Source organism: Mirounga angustirostris, unplaced genomic scaffold (assembly GCF_029215605.1).
Source record: "Mirounga angustirostris isolate CCGP_5_RB_7025 unplaced genomic scaffold, mMirAng1.0.hap1 SCAF_10, whole genome shotgun sequence".
Taxonomy (NCBI): Eukaryota; Metazoa; Chordata; class Mammalia; order Carnivora; family Phocidae; genus Mirounga; species Mirounga angustirostris.
The window spans coordinates 115,480,804-115,504,393 of record NW_026991718.1 but is presented as its reverse complement, the minus strand read 5'-3'; the positions used below and the strand labels follow the sequence as shown (position 1 = coordinate 115,504,393).

The following is a 23,590-nucleotide window of genomic DNA, read 5'->3' as shown; positions in this document are numbered from 1 at the left end:
GTACTGTGGAAACTACAGTTCAGGATCTTTGAAGCCCCACAGACCTGTATTCAGTTCACAGCTCTACCATTCATGTACGGGCTCTGTAACCTCAAGCAACTTCTCCCGTGAGCTTAGTTCCTCATCTGTAAAATGATGGGGTTGATGGCAACAACCTTTCCACGTTTGTGTGAATACTAAATGAGATCAGATATGGAAATTGCTTAGCAAAGGAACTGTTACAGAGCAAGGGATCAATAAGTGGTTCCAATTACTACCATCCACCAATCACTTTAAAAGGGAAGCACCAACTCCTTCCCCACAAAGAGGTAAGAGCCACACTAGCCCCTGCGTGTGTGGGCCTAAATCCTCCTTTTATCCCTGTGCAAAGCTGTTCACAGTCCCAACATCCCCACATTTCAAATGCAGGATCACTTACAGCATGAAGAAGACAAAAAATAGTAACTGCTTCAACAAGAGACTCTAGAAATAAGACCATTTCCATAAAATTTCCTGTTACAAATGCACACTTCAGGCATTGGACCGGAGACTGAACTGAGGGAACAAAGGACACGTGACCTAAGAATATGAATAATTTTAAGGAAGAGGGACCTGATTCGCCTGTTCACGCAAGTTAAGGAACCACAGATCAACAGGAAGGAACAATTCCTCATTTTGTTGAAAATGCAAACCTACTTTCAGTTTCCCCCAGAGCATGCCTTGCAGAGCAGCAGGGTTCAGGACGGGGGACACAAAGCCCTGACACACAAGTGGTTCTGCCATCCCCAGTGTAACAAAGGGGAGCTGAGCAGCCCCAGCAAAGAGCTGAGGTCACCTCACCAGGCATGGCTTCCAAACAAAGATTCACTGGAAACAGAATCCCATCCTTTACTCCAACACAGATAGCGGGGCTAACACGGCTAACCACGTGTGGCTGCCTTCACATGAAATGATGCTTAACTGCCACTGCCAAAGAATTATTCCAGGTGAAAAGAACTAAATAACACTGCGCTGCCCTCCCCAGTTTCCAAGTGCTTAATTACAGCCTTAAGAAACTCTAAAGTTGCCACTTAGTTGTGTTTCAATCATGCCAGACTCCCAATGCCAGCAGCCTCAATGCTGAGCCTCAGGAAAACCACCAAGGAGGTTAAGAATGGCAAGAAAATGAGGCCACGCCTTCCAAAGATTAATCTATAGGGTGTGACTTCACTATATGCCCAGCTACTCCTAGCAGCACCAACAAGACAGAATGACTTTAACGGGAAATAAAGGGGGCACCCTGCCAGCAGAGCTTCTCCTCACAGTGCCATTTGGCTGCGGTGGTCCCTGCTGCAGATGAAATTGAGGCAGAGCAGAAAACCAAGGAAAGAGTGGAAAAAAGAGCCCAGCACTGTCTCTCCCCATCCTGCAATTACTAGAATCATACTGAACTAGAAACTGTCCACCAGCTCCCATGGATAACATCTAACCTAAAGGCAGCACCTAAGAGTCATTATCTCGTCTCAAAATCAGGCACAGATCTGAGCTCTCACAAAGGCTAGCTTTCCTTCATATTCCTTCAGTGTGGCAATAATACCAACCAGCCAATTCCACTAACGTTCAGGATTTCCCCTCCCCCATGCCCTTCCTCTACTTTCCCTTCCAATTAGTCTCAAGACCAGTAAGGACTTCAGACCCAAGAACTCTGGGGAAAACTGGTTCTGGCAGAAATCTCCACTCATATTCAATGTCCTTCAATAAACTAAAATTCACTGGACAGACTTCAGAGCTTACAGAACCAATATTATTAGGGTGACAAATGAACATTTTAGGGACAATCACTATCTGAAGACTCTCCCATAATTTTAGCTCATGGAGAAAATAAACTAAAAATATTTTTTAAAACAACTTCCAAAGCTCTGGTTGCCCCAGTTTAAAAGACATTTAAAAATCTTAACTATGGCCAAAAATTTGGCCAAAGACTTTCAGTCCTTAAATGATTATTTCAAAAAATTCCAGACCCATCAACATACAAAAAAAACCCAGTAACTGCAGACAGGGGTCCCTCACTCCTCCCCTTATGATTTATCTGCACCATTCTGTTCCTGTCCTGCCTCCTCCAGGTGGCTATATAGCAACACCTACTTCACACTGCTTTGAACTAGTTTTTGTTTGTTTGTTTCCCTTTAAATCCAAGATGCCCAGCTCTGGGCTCTGCAGATATTAGATGCAAACAGTAGGTTCCTAAGCCTCTACTGCCTCCACCAAGAACCACCCTACCCCTCTGCAAGACTGCTCCCAGGGTTCCCCAAACCCTTCTTACACAATCTGCCTTTTCTCCTTTGCCACTTCCTCACCCAACTCCCTGGGCCTCCTTTCTATCTTCCATATAACTCTGGGACATCACTGGATCCAAAGAGAAATGTTGCTTCCTTTCTACAACCTCCTTTATCTACAGAATTACCATGCTACTACTCACAACTTTTATCTAAGGGCCAGCCATTTCCCCAAGGGAGCACACCTCCAGATATGATTGATCAGCATAAATCAACCTAACAGACTTGCAGGAACACATCTATGTACATTTAGAACACCTATATCTCATATCATATGATTTAAATCCAGTAAGAGCAGAAAACATTGTTAATCTTGAAAATAAGACTCTAAAAAAGTAAACCATGTCATTTACTAAAAGGCAATTTAATAACATGTAAGCTTTCCTTTAAAATATATTTTTAGGCTAAAGTGATACATATGAAAAGTAGTAACAGGGATTTTATTTTGAACACAAGATTATAAAAGAAATTTAGGGAAACAAGGACCATCCAAAAAGACTTAATCAACCATGAGCTGGAGTATCACTAACTGCTTAGACATTTTAAAAATACAACCTTGCTTTGGAAGCCTGAGGCAAGAGGATCGCGCTTTCAGGATAACCTACATCTTAGTAGAGTTAACCCACACTGGCCTAACAGCTAGAAGGGTGGAGGTGGGGTGAATGTAGCAAAAGAGAAACAGAAAGTTCTGCCATATGCAAATGTATATTCATTTTTGACCATTTCAACCCATTCTCAGACAAAGCTTGGTCAGCCCCAGGTCCAGCATTTAACAGAGTGCTGAATGAATACTTGAATAACTTCACTGAATGAAAAGTCAATCTGACCTTAGAGTCACCACTAACACTAGTACTAAAAGGCCTGACTGGCCTAAACATTCACTGAAGAGATCATGGACATACCACAAACATCCTGAAATAAAATATCCCCCCCCCCAAAAAAAAGGTATCACTCGGATCCAGAGTCTATTCTCTGAGTGTCAGGATGCTGACCATGCATATTTTCTTCTTAACCCTCCTTCTGCCTTTGTACTAGCAAAATGAGCCTCTTTGGGTCATGTTGCCAGTCTTGATTCCTCACAGGTTCCAAACTCTGGCAAAGGCATCCCAACTCAATGCTCTAAATCCCAGGGCCCCAATTTCAACTAGCAGCTTTGATATTACAGACTGCCCTCAATCATGTTGTATCAACAAAGCTTTTTTTTAAGTAGGCTCCACACCCGATGTGACCCCAAGATCATAGTCACATGCTCTACTGACTGAGCCAGCCAGGCACCCCTCACAAAGCATATTTTTAAGAAATGTTTATTAATGTCCACTTCATTTCTAGGCTATTCACAAATAATTAAAAGGAATATTAAGGCTTATTTCATCAATTATATTAGGAACTCCTGGACAAAAACCTGCACACTTACCAGCAGAGTGACAGATGAACCATAACTATTTTATGGAAAACTACTGCTAAAATTTAGGAGGCAAAGAATCAAATTCCTCTTTTTAACCCAGCTTTGTCTCCATTTATTTCTTCCTAATTCCTGACATAGTGATTAACTTGAAAAGAGAGGATTCCTAGGCAATAAATACATACTGAAAATACACTATCAGACTCTAATATTACAAATTCCCCCCTAATTCATGAATAAAAACAATGACAACTAAAATGCCTTACCATCCTTGTTAACAGCAGTGACTTTGGCTGGGTAAAAACGACAATCAGACCAGCAAGCAAGGACCTGTTCGTTTATTTGAAATTCCTAAAAAGCATTAAAATAAAACAAAAAGACTGTTACCAATCCAGTTTCATAGTACGTACACAGTACCAGATTTTGTGAGAAAAGCTGACTGACAAGAGTGGGAAGGGGAGATAGCTCCTGGGATGGAGGAAGATGTTTCTGCTGTTCAACACTGGGTGTCAAACCAAAAGGGCTGGACACAAGATTCTTCCTATCCTAGGAGGTCTGGGCAGGCATAGCAAAATACTGATTAAAATCCTTACCCTGTCCCTGAGCCCAGGACCACTAGGAACACACCCAGTATACAAGTTGGAAGGAGGAAACCTACCGCAGCTCGAGGGAATCAGCATTCATGCCACCTAATACCACCCACATTTTTAAAGGGTCTTTTGCCAAAGGAAGCACCCATTCACTTTTAATATTTCATACTGTTTTCCCAGCACACAGTTTGCATTGATACAGTTTGTAGAATAAATACTGAGCAATCAAATTGGACAACAGTAAACAATTCTTTTTTTTTTTTTTTTAAGATTTTTACTTATTTATTTGACAGAGAAAGCACACAAGCAGAAGGAGAGGCAGAGGGAGAGGGAGAGGGAGAGGAAGAAGCAGTTTCCCCGCTGAGCAGGGAGACCAACATGGGACTTGATCCCAGGACCCTGGGATCATAACCTGAGCTCAAGGCAGACGCTTAACCGGCTAAGCCACCCAGGTGACCCAACAGTAAACAGTGAGGGTGGGGATGGGAGAGGAAGGACACACACAGACAGCAAGAGTTCAAGTTTCCTGGCCAGGGTTAAAATGAAAAACAGAATCTGGGGGTGAGTCAGATCCAAAGGCAGCAGGATTTCTACAGATTTCTCAATGCCTGTTTTAAAAACTCAAAACTAATACTTCATTTTTCATTCTGAAATCAGTAAAAGCTCCAGGCATAGCGATGAAATTTAGAAAAAGGAATATAGTCCAATTCCAAGATATTCAAGAGCTTTTTTTTTTTTAAAGTAGGCTCCACACCGAATGTGGGGCTCAAACTCATAACCCCAAGATCAAGAGTCACACGCTCTACCAACTAAGCCTGCCAGGTACCCCTCGAGAGTTTATAAAAGGGGGTGCCTGGGTGGCTCAGTTAAGCGTCTGCCTTTGACAAGAGTCATGATCTCAGGGTCCTGGGATCCAGCCCCACATCGGGCTCTCTGCTCAGCAGGGAGTCTGCTTCTCGTTCTCCCTCTTCCCCCCACCCCCCGCCCCCCGGTTCCTGCTCATGCTCTCTAGCTCTCACTCAAATAATAAATAAAACCTTAAAAAAAAAAAAACTTTATAAAAGACCTTGATATGAGGTTCCACATGGAATGATTGCTTAATAAATGTTCACACAACAAGTAAGTTTAATAAATGATTTGAAGGGATACAGTAGTATAAAAGAAAGAGATAAGGTCCCCATTCATCCTCAATGCTTTTCAACCAAGATCGTTTATGAGCTGTCATGTCAATCATATCATATAGACAGATGACAACTGAGATTCTTCAAGAGCCCCACGCACCATGGAGATCTCGGGGTTGCAACTACAGGCCTAAATAAGGATTGGTTCCCCAGCTGCTACTGACTTTCACACTGAATATCAAAGGCTGGAACATAAAGTAACCAACGGCTGACCCAGCTCATTACAGACTTGATACTCACAGAAGATCCTTCATCTTCATGTAAGCCCTCTTTCCTCAGCTGTATTTTCTCTAAAGGGCGTAAATAAGGACTGTCCCAGCAGAACCACTCATCATAACGATGGTTCCAACGCTTGAAATGGATGAGTACTTTTCCTTCTTCGTAGTCAATGTCTTCTATGTGAGCTGGATACCTGAGTTGGAAAAAAAAGTTAAATGCCTTTAACACCCACCCAAAATATCCAAAACAGTACCCTTCCAAACCTCTTCCCAAAGGACTAGCTTACCAAAGTACTAAATAAAGCCTACCATTTAGAGACTGTGTAATTGTGTCAAATCACAAATTATGGAGGCTAACAGACCTGGGGTTCAAATCCCAACCCGGACATTCTTTAGTTTATGAATTATTAAATTGACTTTTCAGAGCCTGAGTTTTGTCATGTAGAGGAGGGATACCCAGCATACTAGATTACAATGCAAGTTAAACAAGATGACATACACACAAGACCAGAGCACAAAGGAGGCAGGAAGCAAACATTTAACAACTAGATTATATTTTACATAAGCCAATAAATTAGAGTGACCATGCAACCCAGACTATATTAGATAGCCTCAATTTAAAAATTATATAATACATATAGAATACCATGCAGCTGCTTAAAAAAAAAACAAAACGGTTCTGCCATGATATGGAAAGCTCTCTTAAGATGAATTATTAAATGAAAACAGCAAGGTACAAAACACTGTGTATGGTAAGCTATTGTTTATTTTTTTAAAAGATGAAAAAGTAGGGGCGCCTCAGTGGCTCAGTCAATTAAGCACCTGACTTCAGCTCAGGTCATGATCTCAGGGTCCACATTGGGCTCCCCACTTGGTGAGGAGTCGGTTCTCCCTCTCCCTCTGCTCCCCCCACTCGTGCTCTGTCTCTCTCTCAAACAAATAAATAAAATCTTTAAAAAAAAAAAAAAAAAAGATTGGGGCACCTGGGTGGCTCAGTCGTTAAGTGTCTGCCTTTGGCTCAGGTCATGATCCAGGGTCCTGGGATCGAGCCCCACATCGGGCTCCCTGCTCGGCGGGAAGCCTGCTTCTCCCTCTCCCACTCCCCCTGCTTGTGTTTCTGCTCTCACTATCTCTCTCTCTCTGTCAAATAAATAAATAAAATATTTTTTTAAAAAAAGATGAAAAAGGGGCGCCTGGGTGGCTCAGCTGGTTAGGCATCTGCCTTCGGCTAGGGTCATGATCCCAGGGTTCTGGGATCAAGTCCCACATCGGGCTCCCTGCTCAGCGGGGAGCCTGCTTCTCCCTTTCCCTCTGCCTGCCGCTCCCCTGCCTGTGCTCACACTCTCTCTCGCTCTGTCAAATAAATAAATAAAATCTTTAAAAAACAAAAACAAAAAAATGATGAAAATGTATAGTTATATATGCTTAAATATGCATAAAAGTATTTTACACAAGAATCTAACAATGGTTACTTGTAGAAGTATGGTCAGGTCAACAGTTCAACAGTTCACCCTCCTACCAGACTGAGAGTTGGAAAAACCAACAACTACATTTCCCTGACTCCCTAACAACTGGCAATCAAGGTCATGAAGACCTGTGGGTTTAGAGGCAACTGTAGTGGCCAAACCCAGTGCTCCAGTGCAGGGCCTCTCAAACTTTCATGTAATGCAAATCATCAGAGGATCTTGTTAAAATGCAGATTCTGAGTCAGCAGATGGAGCTAGGGCCTTAAGAGCTTTAAACAAGCTCCCTGGGGGTGCCTGGGTGGCTCAGTCATTAAGCATCTGCCTTCGGCTCAGGTCATGATCCCAGGGTCCTAGGATCGAGCCCCACATCGGGCTCTCTGCTCAGTGGAAAGCCTGCTTCTCCCCCCTCCCACTCCCCCGCTTGTGTTCCCCCTCTCTCGCTGTCTCTCTCTCTGTCAAATAAAATCTTTAATAATAATAATAAAATAAATAAATAAATAAACAAGCTCCCTGGAGATACTGATACACTGGTCTGCAGAAGCAAGTACCTAATGTCTAATTACTGCTTCCTAAGTCTCAAGCAAGTGTCGAGGGTGGCAGTGGCCCCAGCAGGAGTGAATTCCTGGCCTCCAGAACAGAGCTCCAGAGGCGGGTCCTTCAAACTGATACCTAAGGACAGCAACCATAAGTCCCACTTCTCCAACCCTTCCAACAACTTTGTAAATAGCCAATTTCTTGTGTTAAATCCTTTTGTGGTTAAAGCACCCACGGTGGTTTCTGTTTCCAGCATTAAAACCTAACCGACACATGAGGGGAACTGAGTATGGGGGAGGGAAGAAGTGAAAGTGGGAGGGAGACTTTTTGTAGTGTACCTGTTAATGCTCTTTATTTTTCAACCATATTATTCTGTTGCTCATTCCAAAAATAAATAAATGGTTAAAAATAAAGAAAAATAAATATTGTTTGCAATTGTTCTCTTAAATACTTGCATTAATCAGATTGCTATTCTAGATTGAGAAAGTTCAGATTCTACCTATATTTTCTCCCTACAGCTTGGATTTGTACCATTTCCAGCCTTTCTTATATCAATCACCTAGTACCCCACCAACCTAATAAACATGTGCTACCTAAATAAATCGGCCTGCTTCCTTGTGTCTGTACACTATGTCCTCTTCAATCCTATACTAGCAACCTCTAAGGCAGTTTGCTTGCAGTTTAACCTATCACAGTAGGTTGCAGATACTGGGCATTCAATAAATGTTGAGCTAATGAATTCTGCTCTTTCTGTTCTTCCCAAAGGTCAGGCATCCTGTCAATTCTTCAATCCCAAAGCTCTTTGACTCCAGCTACCCATTCCAATTTGAGTCACTCTCCAAGTTCAGGCCCCCATCAATTTGTGTGGGTATTTCTCACCCAGGACTGACAGGGTATGCTTTTCAAAATTCTGAATGGTACTATACATACATTAAGTGCCCAGAAAATGTTAACGGAAGGAATAAACAGCCTTGAAACTAGTGTCCCTACTTCAATACAACTGACATACAGCTGCTACAAACGTAAGATATCCTGACAGCAGACTAGCTAATTGTACGATCTGTGAACTGTGAAGTATAATTGTAGGAGACAAAAGGATTCCCTAAACCTATTCCTCTCTATAAAACTGAGAGAAGGCGGGGGGGGCACGTGGCTGGCTCAGTTGGTGGCACATGGGACTCTTGATCTTGGGGTTGTGAGTTCGAGTCCCACGTTGGGTGTAGAGATCACTTAAAATCTTAAAAATAAATAAATAAATAAAACAGGGAGAAGAATATAGATATCTCAATTATATTCCTCTTGACTGGGACGCCTGGGCTCAGTCAGTTGAGCGTCTGCCTTCAGCTCAGGTCATGATCCCAGGGTCCTGGAATTGAGCCCTGCATCGGACTCCCTGCTCCGCGGGGAGCCTGCTTCTCCCTCTCCCTCTGCTCCTCCCTCCTCCCCTCTCCCCGTGCACTCTCTCTCTCAAATAAATAAAATCATTAAAAAAAATACATATATATTCCTCCTGCCCTCTCATTTGTTCAATCTACAAGAGACTAGTGAGCCTCCCTAAAATATCAAACTCTGATCTAACACACTCCTATTCAAAAGCCCTTTCTTTAATGATTTACTATCTCTAGCAACAGTTTTCAAACACAAGTCTTTGGACCAACACATAAAATTAATTTTTCACAGAACTGTATTTATATTAAATTATTGCAGAACTTTTCTTTATACTAAATCACATTCTTTCTAAATTTTTGGTGCATAAATACTTTTTAAATTAAAACAGTGGTAACTGTTCGTTTTTAATACTCTTACTAATATTATGGAGCCATTAAAAAGATTAAGTCAGCTCTCTATGTACCGATTTTAAAAGATCTCTAAGAAAAGTGGGAAAAAACCCAACAACTAAAAATGCAAAATGGTACTGAATACACTACCATTTATTTGGGGGAGAAGAGAGAGCCAATACATTCGTACCTGTTTTTAAATGCGTGGGCTATCTCTGGAAGGATGATCAAGCAACCCGGTTTGCCTCTTGGGAGGGGAACTGGATAGTTAAGGAACTGGAGAGGAAGTATGAGACTTATTTTATTCAATATATATCTTTTTGTATGTTTTGAATGTTGTACCATGAGCATGTATTAACTATAAAAAATATATAATTAAATATTTATTTTAAATATCCTTATTTGGTAAAATAAAAAGTCAACAACCTCAGGACAAACCCCAAATTATTTTGAATTTGCACTGGCCAGTGCCTTCTAAAAGTCTGGTAAGTCCAGATCCACAGAATCAACTCCAAATTCTTAGGCTAGCAACTCCAGTGCACATACTCAGGAGTCTGAAGAAGGAGCTCTAGGTCCTTGGCTAGCCCAAAGCCCTTCCTTGCTCAGGCATAGGCATCCTACAGTCTGCACACTATACAAACCTCTCCAGAAGAGTCAACAGTAACCAAGGGGTAAGCAAGATTTCCTAAGGAGAAGACAGTTTTCCCTACTTTCCTAAAGTGTACAAGTATGAAAGGCACTCATGAAGGATGGGGAAACCTAACTGCATTTCAGAGAAAAGGGAAGACTTGGTGGATCAAAATTGCTAGTTGCCTTGGAAAACAGCTCAGCTTTATCAGTCCACAGAACTTTATTAAGTGACTTTGATCTGTCCAGTCAATCCCAGGTCCTGAAAGGGATTATAAAGTGTATGTGTTCTGGCTCCTGCCCTTGAGGAGAATCAGACATGTGAACCAATTAAGTTTTAAAACTATTAGGTGAAACCACATAAAACCACTGATAACTACTTTTGACCTACAAAAACAATAATTTTATCTGGTGCAACCTAAATATTTGGACAACCATTAGGGGTGCTGGGGAAGAAGTCAAAAGGTTAACGTTGTGAATGGAATCTGTATAGACAGAAAAAGGGAAAAAGAATTTCCAACTTCAACATGTAACTAACAGCCACTGACTAGATTCCAAACTAACATTGCAGCTGGGAATCACATTTCTAATGGAAATATTAGCCAGAAAGGAACAGATATCAAATACCAAACTGATAACAAAAGTAAGCTCTAGGGAGGGAAAGAGGTACTGGAAACGGCCAAGAGACTTTTGCCAGTAGTTTGAATTTTCTTTTTCTTTCTTTTCTTTTTTTTTTTTTAAGATTTTACTTATTTATTTTTTGAGAGTGCAAGCAGGGGGAGGAGCAGAGGGAGAGGAACAAGCAGACTTCCACTCTGAGCATGGAGCCAGACTCGGAGCTAGAGCCCACAACCCGGAGATCAGGACCCAAGCCGAAACAAAGAGTCAGACACTTAACTGACTGGAACACCCACACCCCCTGTAGTTTCAATTTTTACAAGGATTTAATCACATAATAGTTGTGTAAGGAAAAATAAATACTTTTTTTAAAATGTGGGCACCATGCCCAGCACTGCAAGGCCTGAACTCACGACCCAGAGATTGAGAACCAAGCTGAGATTAAGAGTCAGACATCCAACCAACTGAGCCACCCAGGTCCCCCAAAAATAAATACTTATAAATTAAAAGTTCTGAAAAGTATGTAATGAGCAGACATTCAGCCAACAGCTTCATGTTTTCAGGATTTTTATGCTGCTTGGCACATCCACAAAACAGAATATTATGCAGCTATAAAAAAAGAGAGAGAAAAAAGAGTGCCTGGGTGAGCGACCAAGTCTTGGTTTCGGCTCAGGTCATCACCTCAGGGTTGTGAGATTGAGCCCCACATCGGGCTCCATGTTCAGTACAGAGTCTACTTAAGACTCTCACTAATATAAATAAATCTTAAAAAAAGAGAGCGAGAACACATTCTGTGAATTGATATAGAAAGATTTCTAAGACATGTTAAGTTTTAAAATGGCTAGCTACAGAATAGTTCATATCTTATGATACCTTCCTTGTTACAAAAGAGGAAAATCAGAAAATGTATTTGTTTTGTTTGTATTGAAATAAACACTAGTAGGATGGACAGAAACTAAAAAAACTGGTTACCTATAGAGGACAGAGCGGGTATAGGACAAAGAAGTGGAAGCAATCATTCTCACTGTATACCTTGTTACATTGTTTTGATTTTTGAACCTATTCAAACTCTAGCCAATGATTTATCAATTAATTCCCTTGCATTTCCCAGGTGGACTATCATATCATATTCAAATTATGACTATACTATCTCACTTTCAATACTGATACCTACCATTTATTTTTCGTTTTACCATACTCATTAGTGCTTCTAAGATGATGCTGAAAATTAGCAAATAGTTGGCATCCTTCTCTTTAATGAAAACGTCTCCAATGTTTCATCATTAAGTCTTAAGTCTGTCAAATTTTCTAATTAATGCCTTTAATGTGAAGTTTTCCTCCACACCTACTTACCAAGGATTCATGGAGAATAAATTGAGACTTTTCAGATTTTGTCAAGATGATTATACAGCTTGGGCGCCTGGGTGGCTCAGATGGTTAAGCGTCTGCCTTCAGCTCAGGTCATGATCCCAGGGTCCTGGGATCGAGTCCCACATCAGGCTCCTGGCTCAGCGGGGAGCCTGCTTCTCTCTCTGCCTCTGCCTCTCCCCCTGCTCATGCTCTCTCTCTATCTCTGTGTCTCAAATGAATAAATAAAATCTTAAAAAAAAAAAAAAAGATGATTATACAGCTTTTCTCTTTTACTCTATGAATATAATGAAATAACAGATTTCCTAAGTTTAAGTTAACATTATCCTGCTAAAATACATCATATTTGGTTGTGTGTGTCATTCATTTAATAAGTGTCTATTTGGTGTTTACTGACAAGTTTTGTGTCTCTTTTGCCAGTAGGATTTGTCCAAGGTTCCTCATATGTCTTTCCTGCCCAGTTTTAGTATTAGGCTATGTTAACCTCAGAGAAAGTACTAAAAAGCTTGACTTCATTTCTATTCAACCGCCTACTCTGAGATCTTTTCAAGATAATTCTTTATTGACCTTTTCCATCACTTCTATGGTTACTAATCTAGTCATGTTTTCTACCTCTTCTTGAATTAATCTTGCCTAAATAAGAGAGTTTGAAATGATCATCAGATATAGTTTAAATGTTCAATAGTTTTCCTTTGAAGAAAAGAGCTCAAGACTCAATAAAAACATTTCAAACTCAACTTACAAACAGGATTTTTTTTTATAGATTTTATTTGTCAGAGGCGGGGCCGGCGGGGGGGAGGCAGAGGGAAAAGCAGGCTCCCCACTGAGCAAGGAGCCCGATCCCATGACCCTGGGATCACATCCTGAGTCTAAGGCAGGCGCTTAACCGACTGAGCCACCAAGGCGTCCCACAAACAGGATTTTTAAGTGGCAAATACAAACACTACATGCTAAGCACTTTATAGGGCAGAAACTACTCGCTATTGATTCCATTATTCAACAAACATTCCTAAATTTATATTCTTTTTTTTTTTTTTTTTAAGATTTATTTACTTATTTGAGAGAGAGATTGCATTGGGGAGGGGCAAGGGAAGAGGGAGAAAGAAACTGAAACAGACCCCCGCTGGGTGTGGAGCCAATGCAAGGCTTGATCACACGACCCTAAGATTACAACCTGAGCCAGAACCAAGAGTCAGATGCTCATTTGACTGAGCCACCCAGGTGCCCCATAAATTTATATTGTGAGACAAATGGCTAGGTCCTAGAGTTACAAAATAGATGACCAAACATCAGGGCTTCTAGAGTAGCAAGGGCCCAAAGAGAAATACGGTGGGTTCCTTGGAATTCGCCATCCGTCTCTACAAAAAGACCAAGAACATTCTTTTTCTTTTTTTTTTTTAAGATTTTATTTATTTATTCATGAGAGACAGAGAGAGAGAGAGAGAGAGAGAAGCAGAGGGAGAAACAGGCTCCCAAGGAGCAGGGAGCCCAATGCGGGACTCAATCCCAGGACCCTGGGATCATGACCTGAGCCGAAGGCAGACGCTTAACGACTGAGCCACCCAGGCGCCCCCAAGAACATTCTTGATCTCTGGAAGGAAAAGAGTAAAGGAGTATCAAGCCTAAAATTATCTGGCCTACCTATACCCTGTGACCAGAACCAGATAGAAAAGAGACAATATTTCCTATGGCATGCCTGGGCTAGACTAAGTTTCCGCATGCTCTCCCCTATCCCCTTTCTAAAGCACGTGAATGGACACATTTTTTTTTAATCTGTTGTAAAGATTTTTTATTTTTACATAATCTTTACTCCCAAAATGGGCCTCGAACCCCTGATCCTGAAATCAAGAGTCACATATCCCACCAGCCAGATGCCCTGGACCCTTCTCTCTCTCTCTCTTTTTAAGATTTTATTTATTTATTTGAGAGAAAGCAAGCCAGCGTGGGCAAGCATGGGGGGGCGGGGAAGCAGAGGGAGAAGGGAAGAAAAAGTAGACTCGGCACTGAGTGTGGAGCCTGACAAGGAGCTCAATCCCAGGACTCTGAGATCATGACCTGAGCCAAAATCAAGAGTCAGCCATTCAAATGACTGAGCTACCCAGGGGCCCCTGCACCCTTCTATTTTAAAGTTGTTGTTGTTTTTTTTTTACCACTCAACTCCTAGTCTCTTCCTTAATTTACCCAAAACTAGTTTTGCTCACCTTCCTCAGAGGCAGCAAATGAGTGGAAGTCCACTTCAAACTTTTTCATCAGGTACTGGAGGGTTAGGAAAACAGCTTTAAAGAAGAAGACTTAGCACTTGGGCTGAACCTTGAAAGATGAAGAGAGGTGTTTGCCAAATGTCTGAATTTCCTTCAGACTGTTCTGCATATTGAATGCATAGACATTCAATAAATGTTCATCAAATGTATTTTTTTTAAGATTTTATTTTTAAGCAATCTCCACAACCAATGCAAGGCTCAAACTCACAACCCTGAGATCAGAGTCGCATGCTCCACCAACTGAGCCAGCCGGGTGCCTACTTTTTGTTTGTTTGTTTGTTTGTTTTGAGATTTTATTTATTTATTTGAGAGAGAGAAAGAGAGCGTGCACAAGCGTGCACACAACTGGGGGGACAGGGAGAGAGAGAATCCCAAGCAGACTCCACACTGAGCACAGAGCCTGACACAGGGCTCAATCCCATGACCCTCAGACCATGACCCAAGGTGAAATCAAGAGTCGGATGCTCAACCAACTGAGCCACCAAGGCACCCCCAAATGTACTTTTTAAAAAGATTTGATAGGACGCCAGGGTGGCTCAGTCAGTTAAGCGTCTGCCTTCGGCTCAGGTCATGATCCCAGGGTTCTTGCTCAGCTGGGAGCCTGCTTCTCCCTCTCCCTCTGCCTGCCACTCCCCCTGCTTGTGTGCTCTCTCTCTCTCTCTCTGACAAATAAACTCTTTAAAAACAATTTTTTTTAAAGGTTTTGATTTAATTATTTGACAGAGAGAGAGACAGCGAGAGCAGGAACACAAGCAGGGGGAGTGGGAGAGGGAGAAGCAGGCTTCCTGCCGAGCAGGGAGCCCGATGTGGGACTCGATCCCAGGACCCTGGGATCATGACCTGAGCCGAAGGCAGACGCTTAATGACTGAGCCACCCAGGCGCCCAAAACAATTTTTTTTTAAAGATTTGATTATGAATACCTAGAGTCACAAAACAGCAATAGGAATACACACACAAATCAAGGTGAATCATCAAAATAAACCAATGATATCCATGTTGCAGAAGTCAAAAAGACAAAAAGATCCCCATACAAAAATTGTCAAATTGGGGGTGCCTGAGTGGCTCAATCAGTTGAGTGTCCATCTCTTGGTTTTGGCTAAGGTCATGACATTAAGCCCCATGTCGGACTCTGCACTCAGCAGGGAGTCTGCTTGAAATTCTCTCCCTCTCCCTCTGCCCTTCCCCCCCTCCCCGCTCCTGTGCACATACTCTCTCTCTCTCCAATAAATAAATAAATTGTTAAACAAAAAAAGAACTGCTAAATTGAAAGGAACTGACCACAGCACCAAGACAAAATTAGTTACAAAACAGCTCTCTTCCAAAGGCCAAAAAGTATTTAAAACTCATATTTTTCCAAAATTCAACTTGGGAAGGACAGATAACCTAAACTTCATAGTAAATTAGGTTACTATGGTGACCTTATTTTAAGCAAGGGGTTTAACTGTCCACTAAACCAACCAAGAAGCCACAGAAGGCCAGTGTAGCCAATCAAACATAGAGAGACCAGGAGAGTGGACAAAAAAAGAAAAAGAAAGAAATTCATCAATTCCACAGGTTTTTTTTTTCTTTAAGATTTTATTTATTTGAGAGTGAGAGAGAGAAGGAGAGGGAACATAAGCAGGGGGAGTGGCAGGCAGAGGAAGAAGCAGGCTCCCCGCTGAGCAGGGAGCCAGACAGGGGACTCAATCCCAGGACCGCGGGATTGTGACCTGAGCCGAAGGCTGACGCTTAACCGACTGAGCCACCCATGCGCCCTCAACAGACATTTTGAGGCCTGCTCTGGGACAGGAAGTGTGCCTGGGTTTGGAAATACAGGGCCAAATCTATGAAGACATGTGACCACAGCAGCTGGCAGAGGAAGACAGATTCTTTTTTTTTTTTTTTAATATTTTATTTATTTGACAGAGAGAGACACAGCGAGAGAGGGAACACAAGCAGGGGGAGTGGGAGAGGGAGAAGTAGGCTTCCCGCGGAGCAGGGAGCCCGATGTGGGGCTCGATCCCAGGACCCTGAGATCATGACCTGAGCTGAAGGCAGACGCTTAACGACTGAGCCACCCAGGCGCCCCAAGGAAGACAGATTCTATGTTCTAAGACATACTAGGCCTTTCATTTCCTCAGACATACCACATACCTTCCCATATCCAGTCTGCTCCTTTTACTTGAAACATCTCTCCCTGCCCACTCTTCCCAGGCAACAGTCTTACCCTTCTGCAGCCTCAGAATCCCTGACTACAATATCTCAAGTAGCCCCCCTCTCCTTCCAGTCTATGTCAGCTTCCCACTTGCTTCCTTCATAGCACTTACCCCAGTCTATAATTATTTCCTTTGTTTCTCCATTTATTTGTTTATGTTTATGGTTGGCTTCCCTAAGAGACTACAAAAACCTATAGCAGTATCTGTCTTGTATTCACTGCAGAATCCTCAGGGGAATAAACATGTGTCTACACACCCACGTAATGATAATAAATTATCACAGGTGCAACAACAGAAGACTACCTGAGGTAGAGTAGGGTAAAGAGGAGCAAAAGAGTGTTCTAGGGCCAACAGGGAATGAAGAGGCCGAAGAAGAAGTGGGGAGAGAAAGGGCTCAAGATAATGCTAGTGAAGAGGAGACACTTGCTTTTAATTCTGAAAGGTGAAGAGGCATTTTCCAGGTGATCAAGGAGACAGCGAGGCTGGAGAGTGTTTCTGAGAGGGTGCAATATGAGTAAATCAGCATAGGTATAGAGGAAGGGAAGCACAAAAGAGGACAAAGTAGTGCAGAAAACTGAAGGTGGGAAAGGAAACAGTAATTCCATGCAGAAAGCTGCACAGGAACCTTATGGATCCCATACCTGTTGTGCGGATGGGCAGCTGGGCCCTAAATGACTGTTTCCCAACAGCAGTCCATGGACCACTGGGTGCTGGTGAACACAGAGCTAGCAGTCCACAAGGTCTCCATGAAAAATGTTTTATGTGCTTTTCCATAATCTGGACCATCTTTATCAGAGCTAACATAGTATCATTTTGCTCCAATGCTATTAAAAGTGGGATCCATAGATAGTATACAGGTTGGAGGTGCCAGTCCTCACATTTTTGAGTTTGAGAAACACTGCTCTAAGCTACCAGATAAGCCAATCTACCCAAGGGCTGCACCAAGGAAAAGAGAGGACTGTAGGAGAGTGAAGCTCACACCAAATGAGAGAGAATAATGCCATGTACATGTCCAGAAAGGCAGAGAACAGTCTAGATCTAACACAGGGAGACAATATTGGCTTGTCCACAGTAAATGACTTCAAATCCCGGAAGGCTTGCTGCTCTGTCTTGGCTGCTTATGAGTAAAATTAAGCTGCCCAACCCCACACACTGTGCACATGCTTAAATTAGAGCAGCTAGACAGTGCTTGGCAGGAATCTGTTTGGTCCCCCCACACACAGCAGAAACACGAACTAAAGAAACATTACAGAGGGGGAAAAAAAGGAGGACCAAGAAGGATAAAAATTTCCCTCTGATTTCCCACTCCAACTGGTCAGGGTTCACTCACAGGGCTATCAATAACCAACGTGTGCCACTGACTGTGGGGGTTAGAACTCCCATTACATAAGGATCTCACTGGATCTTTACCACAATCTCATGAGCACTTAAGCAGCTGTCATTATCACCGCACCCATTTTACATTTGTGGAAATGGAGGGTCAAAAGAATGATTAGGAGAAGGTAAGCAAGATCAGTATCCAGATCTTCTGACTAAACCCAATGAGGAGCCTTCTGCTCTTAATCTGACTTCACGTATAAATATCCTTGTAGTGACACCGGTCCATAAAGGTGTCTTTCATCTTGGCCACCTAACAGTCCACCTGATGGCTAGCCCAAAATCTACCTAAACTTTCCCCCAGGGGTTGGGCATTCAGGCTGCTTCCACATTCTTTCTATATATAAAAATAGCCTTTCTGCAAATACATATGCATTTACTTCAACACTCAAGAGTGCGCCTCTATTCCTGGCTCAGTGCACGCACCAGAAGCAAGAGTTCTATGCACAAAAGTAACATTCTAAACCATCCCAGCCTTTGCTGGAGAGAGGATGGAAATGGAAGCTGTATTTAGTGAAAAACAAAAGGCTAACTATTAAGCTGCAGAAAAACTGTGCTGTTTTAGATGCCTTAACTCTTTCCCTACCCCTTCACCACCTCTATTAGTCAACATCTGACACTTCTAACTCCGGAAATGTCTTAAATTCATCTCTCCTCTCCATCCACAACATTTCTCATCAGCAACAACTGAATAGTCAGTACATCCAGGCAACCTATGCCCCTCTATCAGTACAGGCAAAGGGCCTGATACAGAGACACTCGGTAAATATTTGGTGACTGAATAAACACCACCACTTTTCTGTTCCTAAAAGGGACCTATGTCTCTCTCTCTCCTGATTAACATCTCCCTTTTTAGCCCAACCTTCCAGTACTCCTGATGTGTTCCCTCTCTGGATTCTGAGACTACATCACATTCCTTGAGCCCTAAATACTTTTGCTCACACTGTTCCTTCTGCCTGCTCTCACCTTCACTCCCATCCTGGAAATCTCGTCCATTTATCTCACTTCCTTCTGACTCCCCGGCCCCTCTCTCCCTCCATCATACCTGCCTGGATAAACCCCAACCTTAGGTAAATCAGATTCTCCACATTCTCCAGCCAGGCAGCTGATTACGGCCAGATAATGCACTCAACATGCTGATGGGTCTCACTTGAAATGCGTGACCACAAATAATCCTTTCCTTGGGGATGGAGCGGGTTGTATGACTGAGTGTGGGAACATGTCTATATCTTGATCTGGGTGGTGGTTACACACATGTATCCATGTATAAGAGATCATCAAGCTACACACTTAAGATCTGTGCACTCTAATATAAATTATACCTCAAAAAAAGTTTTTAAAAAATTTTTTAAAAAGAGAGGGGCACCTGGGTGGTTCAGTCAGTTAAGCATCTGCCTTCAACTCTGGTCATGATCCCAGGGTCCTGGCTTCCTGCTCAGCTGGGAGACTGCTTCTCCCCCTGCCACTCCCCCTGTTCCTATTCTCTCTCTCTCAAAAAATAAAATCTTTAAAAAAAATTTTTAAAGGAGTAGCATATTTGCTCTCTATATTCAATCAATGTCTTTTTTTTTTTTTAAGATTTCATTTTATTTATTTGACAGAGAGAGAATGTGAGAGAGGGAACACAAGCAGGGGCAGAGCGAGAGGGAGAAGCAGGCTTCCCGCTGAGCAGGGAGCCTGATGTGGGGCTCGATCCCAGGGCCCTGGGATCATGACCTGAGCCGAAGGCAGACGCTTAACGACTGAGCCACCCAGGCACCCCTCAATCAATGTCTTACAACTATAAACTACCATGATTTATTATTATCAGAAAGTTTTTTAAAAATTCAGGGTTGGGGGCTCCTGGGTGGCTCAGCTGGCTAAGTGGCTGCCTTCGGCTCAGGTAATGATCCCAGAATCCAGGGATCGAGACTCGCATCGGGCTCCCTGCTCAGCGGGAAGCCTGCTTCTCCCTCTGCCTGCTGCTCCCCCTGCTTGTGCTCTCTCTCTCTGTCAAATAAATGAATAAAATCTTTTTAAAAATAAAATAAATAAATAAAATAAAATAAAAATTCAGGGTTGGAGGGGCGCCTGGGTGGCTCAGTCATTGAGCATCTGCCTGGGATCGAGCCCCGCATTGGGCTCCCTGCTTGGCAGGAGGCCTGCTTCTCCCTCTCCCACTCCCCCTGCTTGTGTTCCCTCTCTCGCTGTCTCTCTGTCAAATAAATAAATAAAATCTTAAAAAAAAAAAAATTCAGGGTTGGGGGGCCTGTGTGGCTCAGTTAGTTGAGCATCTGACTCTTAGCTCAACTCCAGTCTCATTCTCAGGTTTGCAAGTTCAAGTCCCGTATTGGGCTCCATGCTGGGAATGGAGCCTACGTAAAAAAATAATAATTCAGGGTCAAGGGGAAGAAAAATAAATAAATAAATAAAAAATAAAAATAAAAGGAGGGAGAAAGGAAGAAAAAAGTTAAAAAATTAAAATTAAAATCCAGGGCCTACCACTGGCTACTGAGTGGAAAAGAGCCTGATGAGGAAAGGAAGCTCAGTCTAGGATATAGGAGACTAGTTAGGTGGCTAATGCCAGGGTCCAGAAGATACATGATAGAGGCTTTAGGCCAGAGGGGGAGGGTGGAGATAGCAGCCAGTGTGAGAGTCAGGATAGATTCTGTACGTGGATCTGACAAGATTGACAAGATCTGACAAGTAGATGATGGGGTGGAAAAGAGGAGCTAAGGGGGCTGTAGAGGTTCTATAGCCTGTTGAGTTCTGTAAAACTTTACTGTTCAAAAAAAAAAAGTACATTCTACCATTGTAATAAACTATGTATGTGTATATATATATACATATATATGTATATATATAATTTTTCATTCTAAGAATGATAATAATCCAGAGGCGAGAAGCAACAACAACTCAGTAGCAATGAGCACACCTAGCACCCAGATCTCTGTGTTTAATACCATTTTCCAACAAAAGGTACCAGGGCTCTTTGGATAAATAGCTAATTGCAGGACTGGAGCAGGAAATATACAAGATGAGCCTAAGATATTTTGTAGTGCCAGAAATAACTCTCTCTCTCTCTCTCTCTCTCTCTCTCTCTCTCACACACACACACACACACACACACACACACACACACGGTGATGATGGGTGTATGTCCAAAGGACACAAGAGGCAACTGAAAGAGCTCCCAATGTAACAAGAACAACAAAATAAAGTAGTATTGGATTATAACCCAAAGTCTAAAAGAAGTATGAATCCATCAGCATGGATATAAATAAAAGATCATCAAAAACAAGGAAAATCTAGGGGTGCCTGGGTGGCTCAGATGGTTGGGCATCTGCCTTCAGCTCAGGTCATGATCCCGGGGTGCTGGGATCGAGCCCCACATCAGGCTCCTGGCTCAGCGGGAGCCTGCTTCTCCCTTCCCCTCTGCCTCTCCCCCTGTTCATGCTCTCTCTCTGTGTATCTCTGTGTCTCAAATGAATAAATAAAATCTTAAAAAAAAAAAAAAAAGGAAAATCTAGAAACTGACACAGCCAAGAGCAGCCTAAGGAGACATGACTACTAAATGTAATGTATCCTGTATGAGTTCTTGAAACAGAAAAAGGACATTGGGGAAAACTAAGGAAATATGAATAAAGTATGAACGTTAGCCAATAATAATAAACCAATATTGGTTCATTAATTGTAAGAAATGTACCTTACATTTCCGTATTTTTTAATGTACAATGTTAATAGTAGGGGATATTGGGTATGTTATATACAAGAACACTGTATTATCTTTGGAATTTTTCTGTAAATCTCAAACTGTTCTAAAATAAAAAGCTGGGGCTACTGGCTGGTTCAGTCGGAGGAGCATGCGACTCCTGAACTTAAGGTTGTGAGTTCGAGCCGCATATTGGGTGTGGAGACTGCTTAAAAATAAAATCTTAAAAAATAAAATAAAATAGGGGCCCCTGGCTGGCTCAGTCAATAGAACATGTGACTCTTGATCTCAGGGTTGTGAGTTCGAGCCCCACACTGGGCGTGGAGCCTACTTAAAATTTAAAAATAATTAAAAAATAAAATAATAAAATAAAATTCTTACTGAAAAAACTCCATGACCACCAACCTCCAATGGGACTTTAGCGGAATTTGATGGCATCAGCAATCCTACCACATTTCTCACAACCAATCCCTTTTCAATCTTCTAAATGACATTTCATACCTTGTCTTCTTTCCTCAAACTCAAGCCTTCCTTCCTTATATCCTCAGTCTTAGCTGAGGATTTTCCTATTCCACTTAAAAAATAAAATCAATCAAAAAAGAATTCCCAATGCTGGTAGGAACATAAAATGGTACAACCGCTGTGGAAAAAACTTTGGCAATTCTTCAAAAGATTAAACAAGTTAATTAGCATTTGACCCAGTAATTCTATTCTCAGTTAGATACCTAAGAAATATGAAAACATATGTCCACACACAAACTCATACACAAATATTCATAGCAGCATTACTCGTAATAGCCAAAAAGTGAAAATAATATAAATTACTCATGTACTGATGAATGGATAAACAAAATATAGTATATCCCTATAATGGAATATTATTCACCCATCAATAGGAATGCTGATATATGCTACAACACAAATGATCTTGAAAATCCCATGTTAAATGGGGCCCCTGGCTAGCTCAGTTGGTAGAGCATGCAACTCTTGATCTCGGGGTCGTGACTTCAAGCCCCACACCACTGGGCTTGGAGCGTACTTTAAAAAAAAAAAAATGAGAAGGTAATCCAAAGTAGTTAACTTTGGGGCACCTGGCTGGTTCAGTTGGTAGAGCATATGACTCTTGATCTCAAAACCATGAGTTCAAGCCCCACATTGGGCATGGAGCCTATTTTTTAAAAAAGAAATAGGGCGCCTGGGTGGCTCAGTCGTTAAGCGTCTGCCTTCGGCTCAGGTCATGATCCCAGGGTCCTGGGATCGAGTCCTACATCGGGCTCCCTGCTCGGCAGGAAGCCTGCTTCTCCCTCTCCCACTCCCCCTGCTTGTGTTCCTGCTCTCGCTGTGTCTCTCTCTGTCAAATAAATAAATAAAACCTAAAAAAAACAGAAAAGAAATATGTTAAGTGAAAGATGTTAGTCACAAAGAAACACATATTGTATCATTTGGTTTCTATGAAATGTCCAGAATAGGCAAATCTATAGAGATAGAAAGTATATTAGTAGTTGCCCAGGGCTGGGGAGGGCTGAGGGGGAAAAAGGAAGTGACTGCTAATGCAGGATTTCTTTTTGGAGTGATGAAAATATTCTTTTTTTTTTTTTTTAAGATTTTATTTATTTATTTGACAGACAGACACACAGCAAGAGAGGGAACACAAGCAGGGGGAGTGGGAGAGGGAGAAGGAGGCTTCCCAACGAGCAGGGAGCCCGATGTGGGGCTCGATCCCAGATCCCAGGACCCTGGGACCATGACCTGAGCTGAAGGCAGACGCTTAATGACTGAGCCACCCAGGCGCCCCTGATGAAAATATTCTGAAATTAGATGGTAGTGACAGTTGTACAACTTTGTGAATATGCTACAAATCACTGATTTGTATGCTTTAAGAGAATGAATTTATGGTATATAAATTACAATTCAATTTAGAAAAACAATAAAAAGGAGGGAATCAAAAGAATTCCACCAAGTGCTGGCACAGACACAGAGCAACTGGGA

The 23,590-nt window shown here is 42.1% G+C and overlaps 1 protein-coding gene across 6 annotated transcripts in view; it reads right to left on the bottom strand.

The window, feature by feature from the left end:
• PHF20 (PHD finger protein 20) overlaps positions 1 to 23,590 on the bottom strand; it is a 144,328-nt gene that overhangs the window by 77,602 nt on the left and 43,136 nt on the right. For 4 of the 6 annotated variants that reach the window (XM_045885700.3, XM_064573101.1, XM_045885702.3 and 1 more), the window contains exons 3-4: positions 5,708 to 5,879; positions 3,963 to 4,047 (exon numbers count right to left, since the gene is read on the bottom strand). In XM_045885700.3, the coding sequence (XP_045741656.1) occupies positions 3,963 to 4,047; positions 5,708 to 5,879 (257 nt within the window). Of the gene's footprint in view, positions 1 to 3,962; positions 4,048 to 5,707; positions 5,880 to 12,061; positions 12,308 to 23,590 lie in introns of those variants that run through there. The other 2 variants (XM_045885701.3, XM_064573102.1) reach the window with 2 other exon arrangements.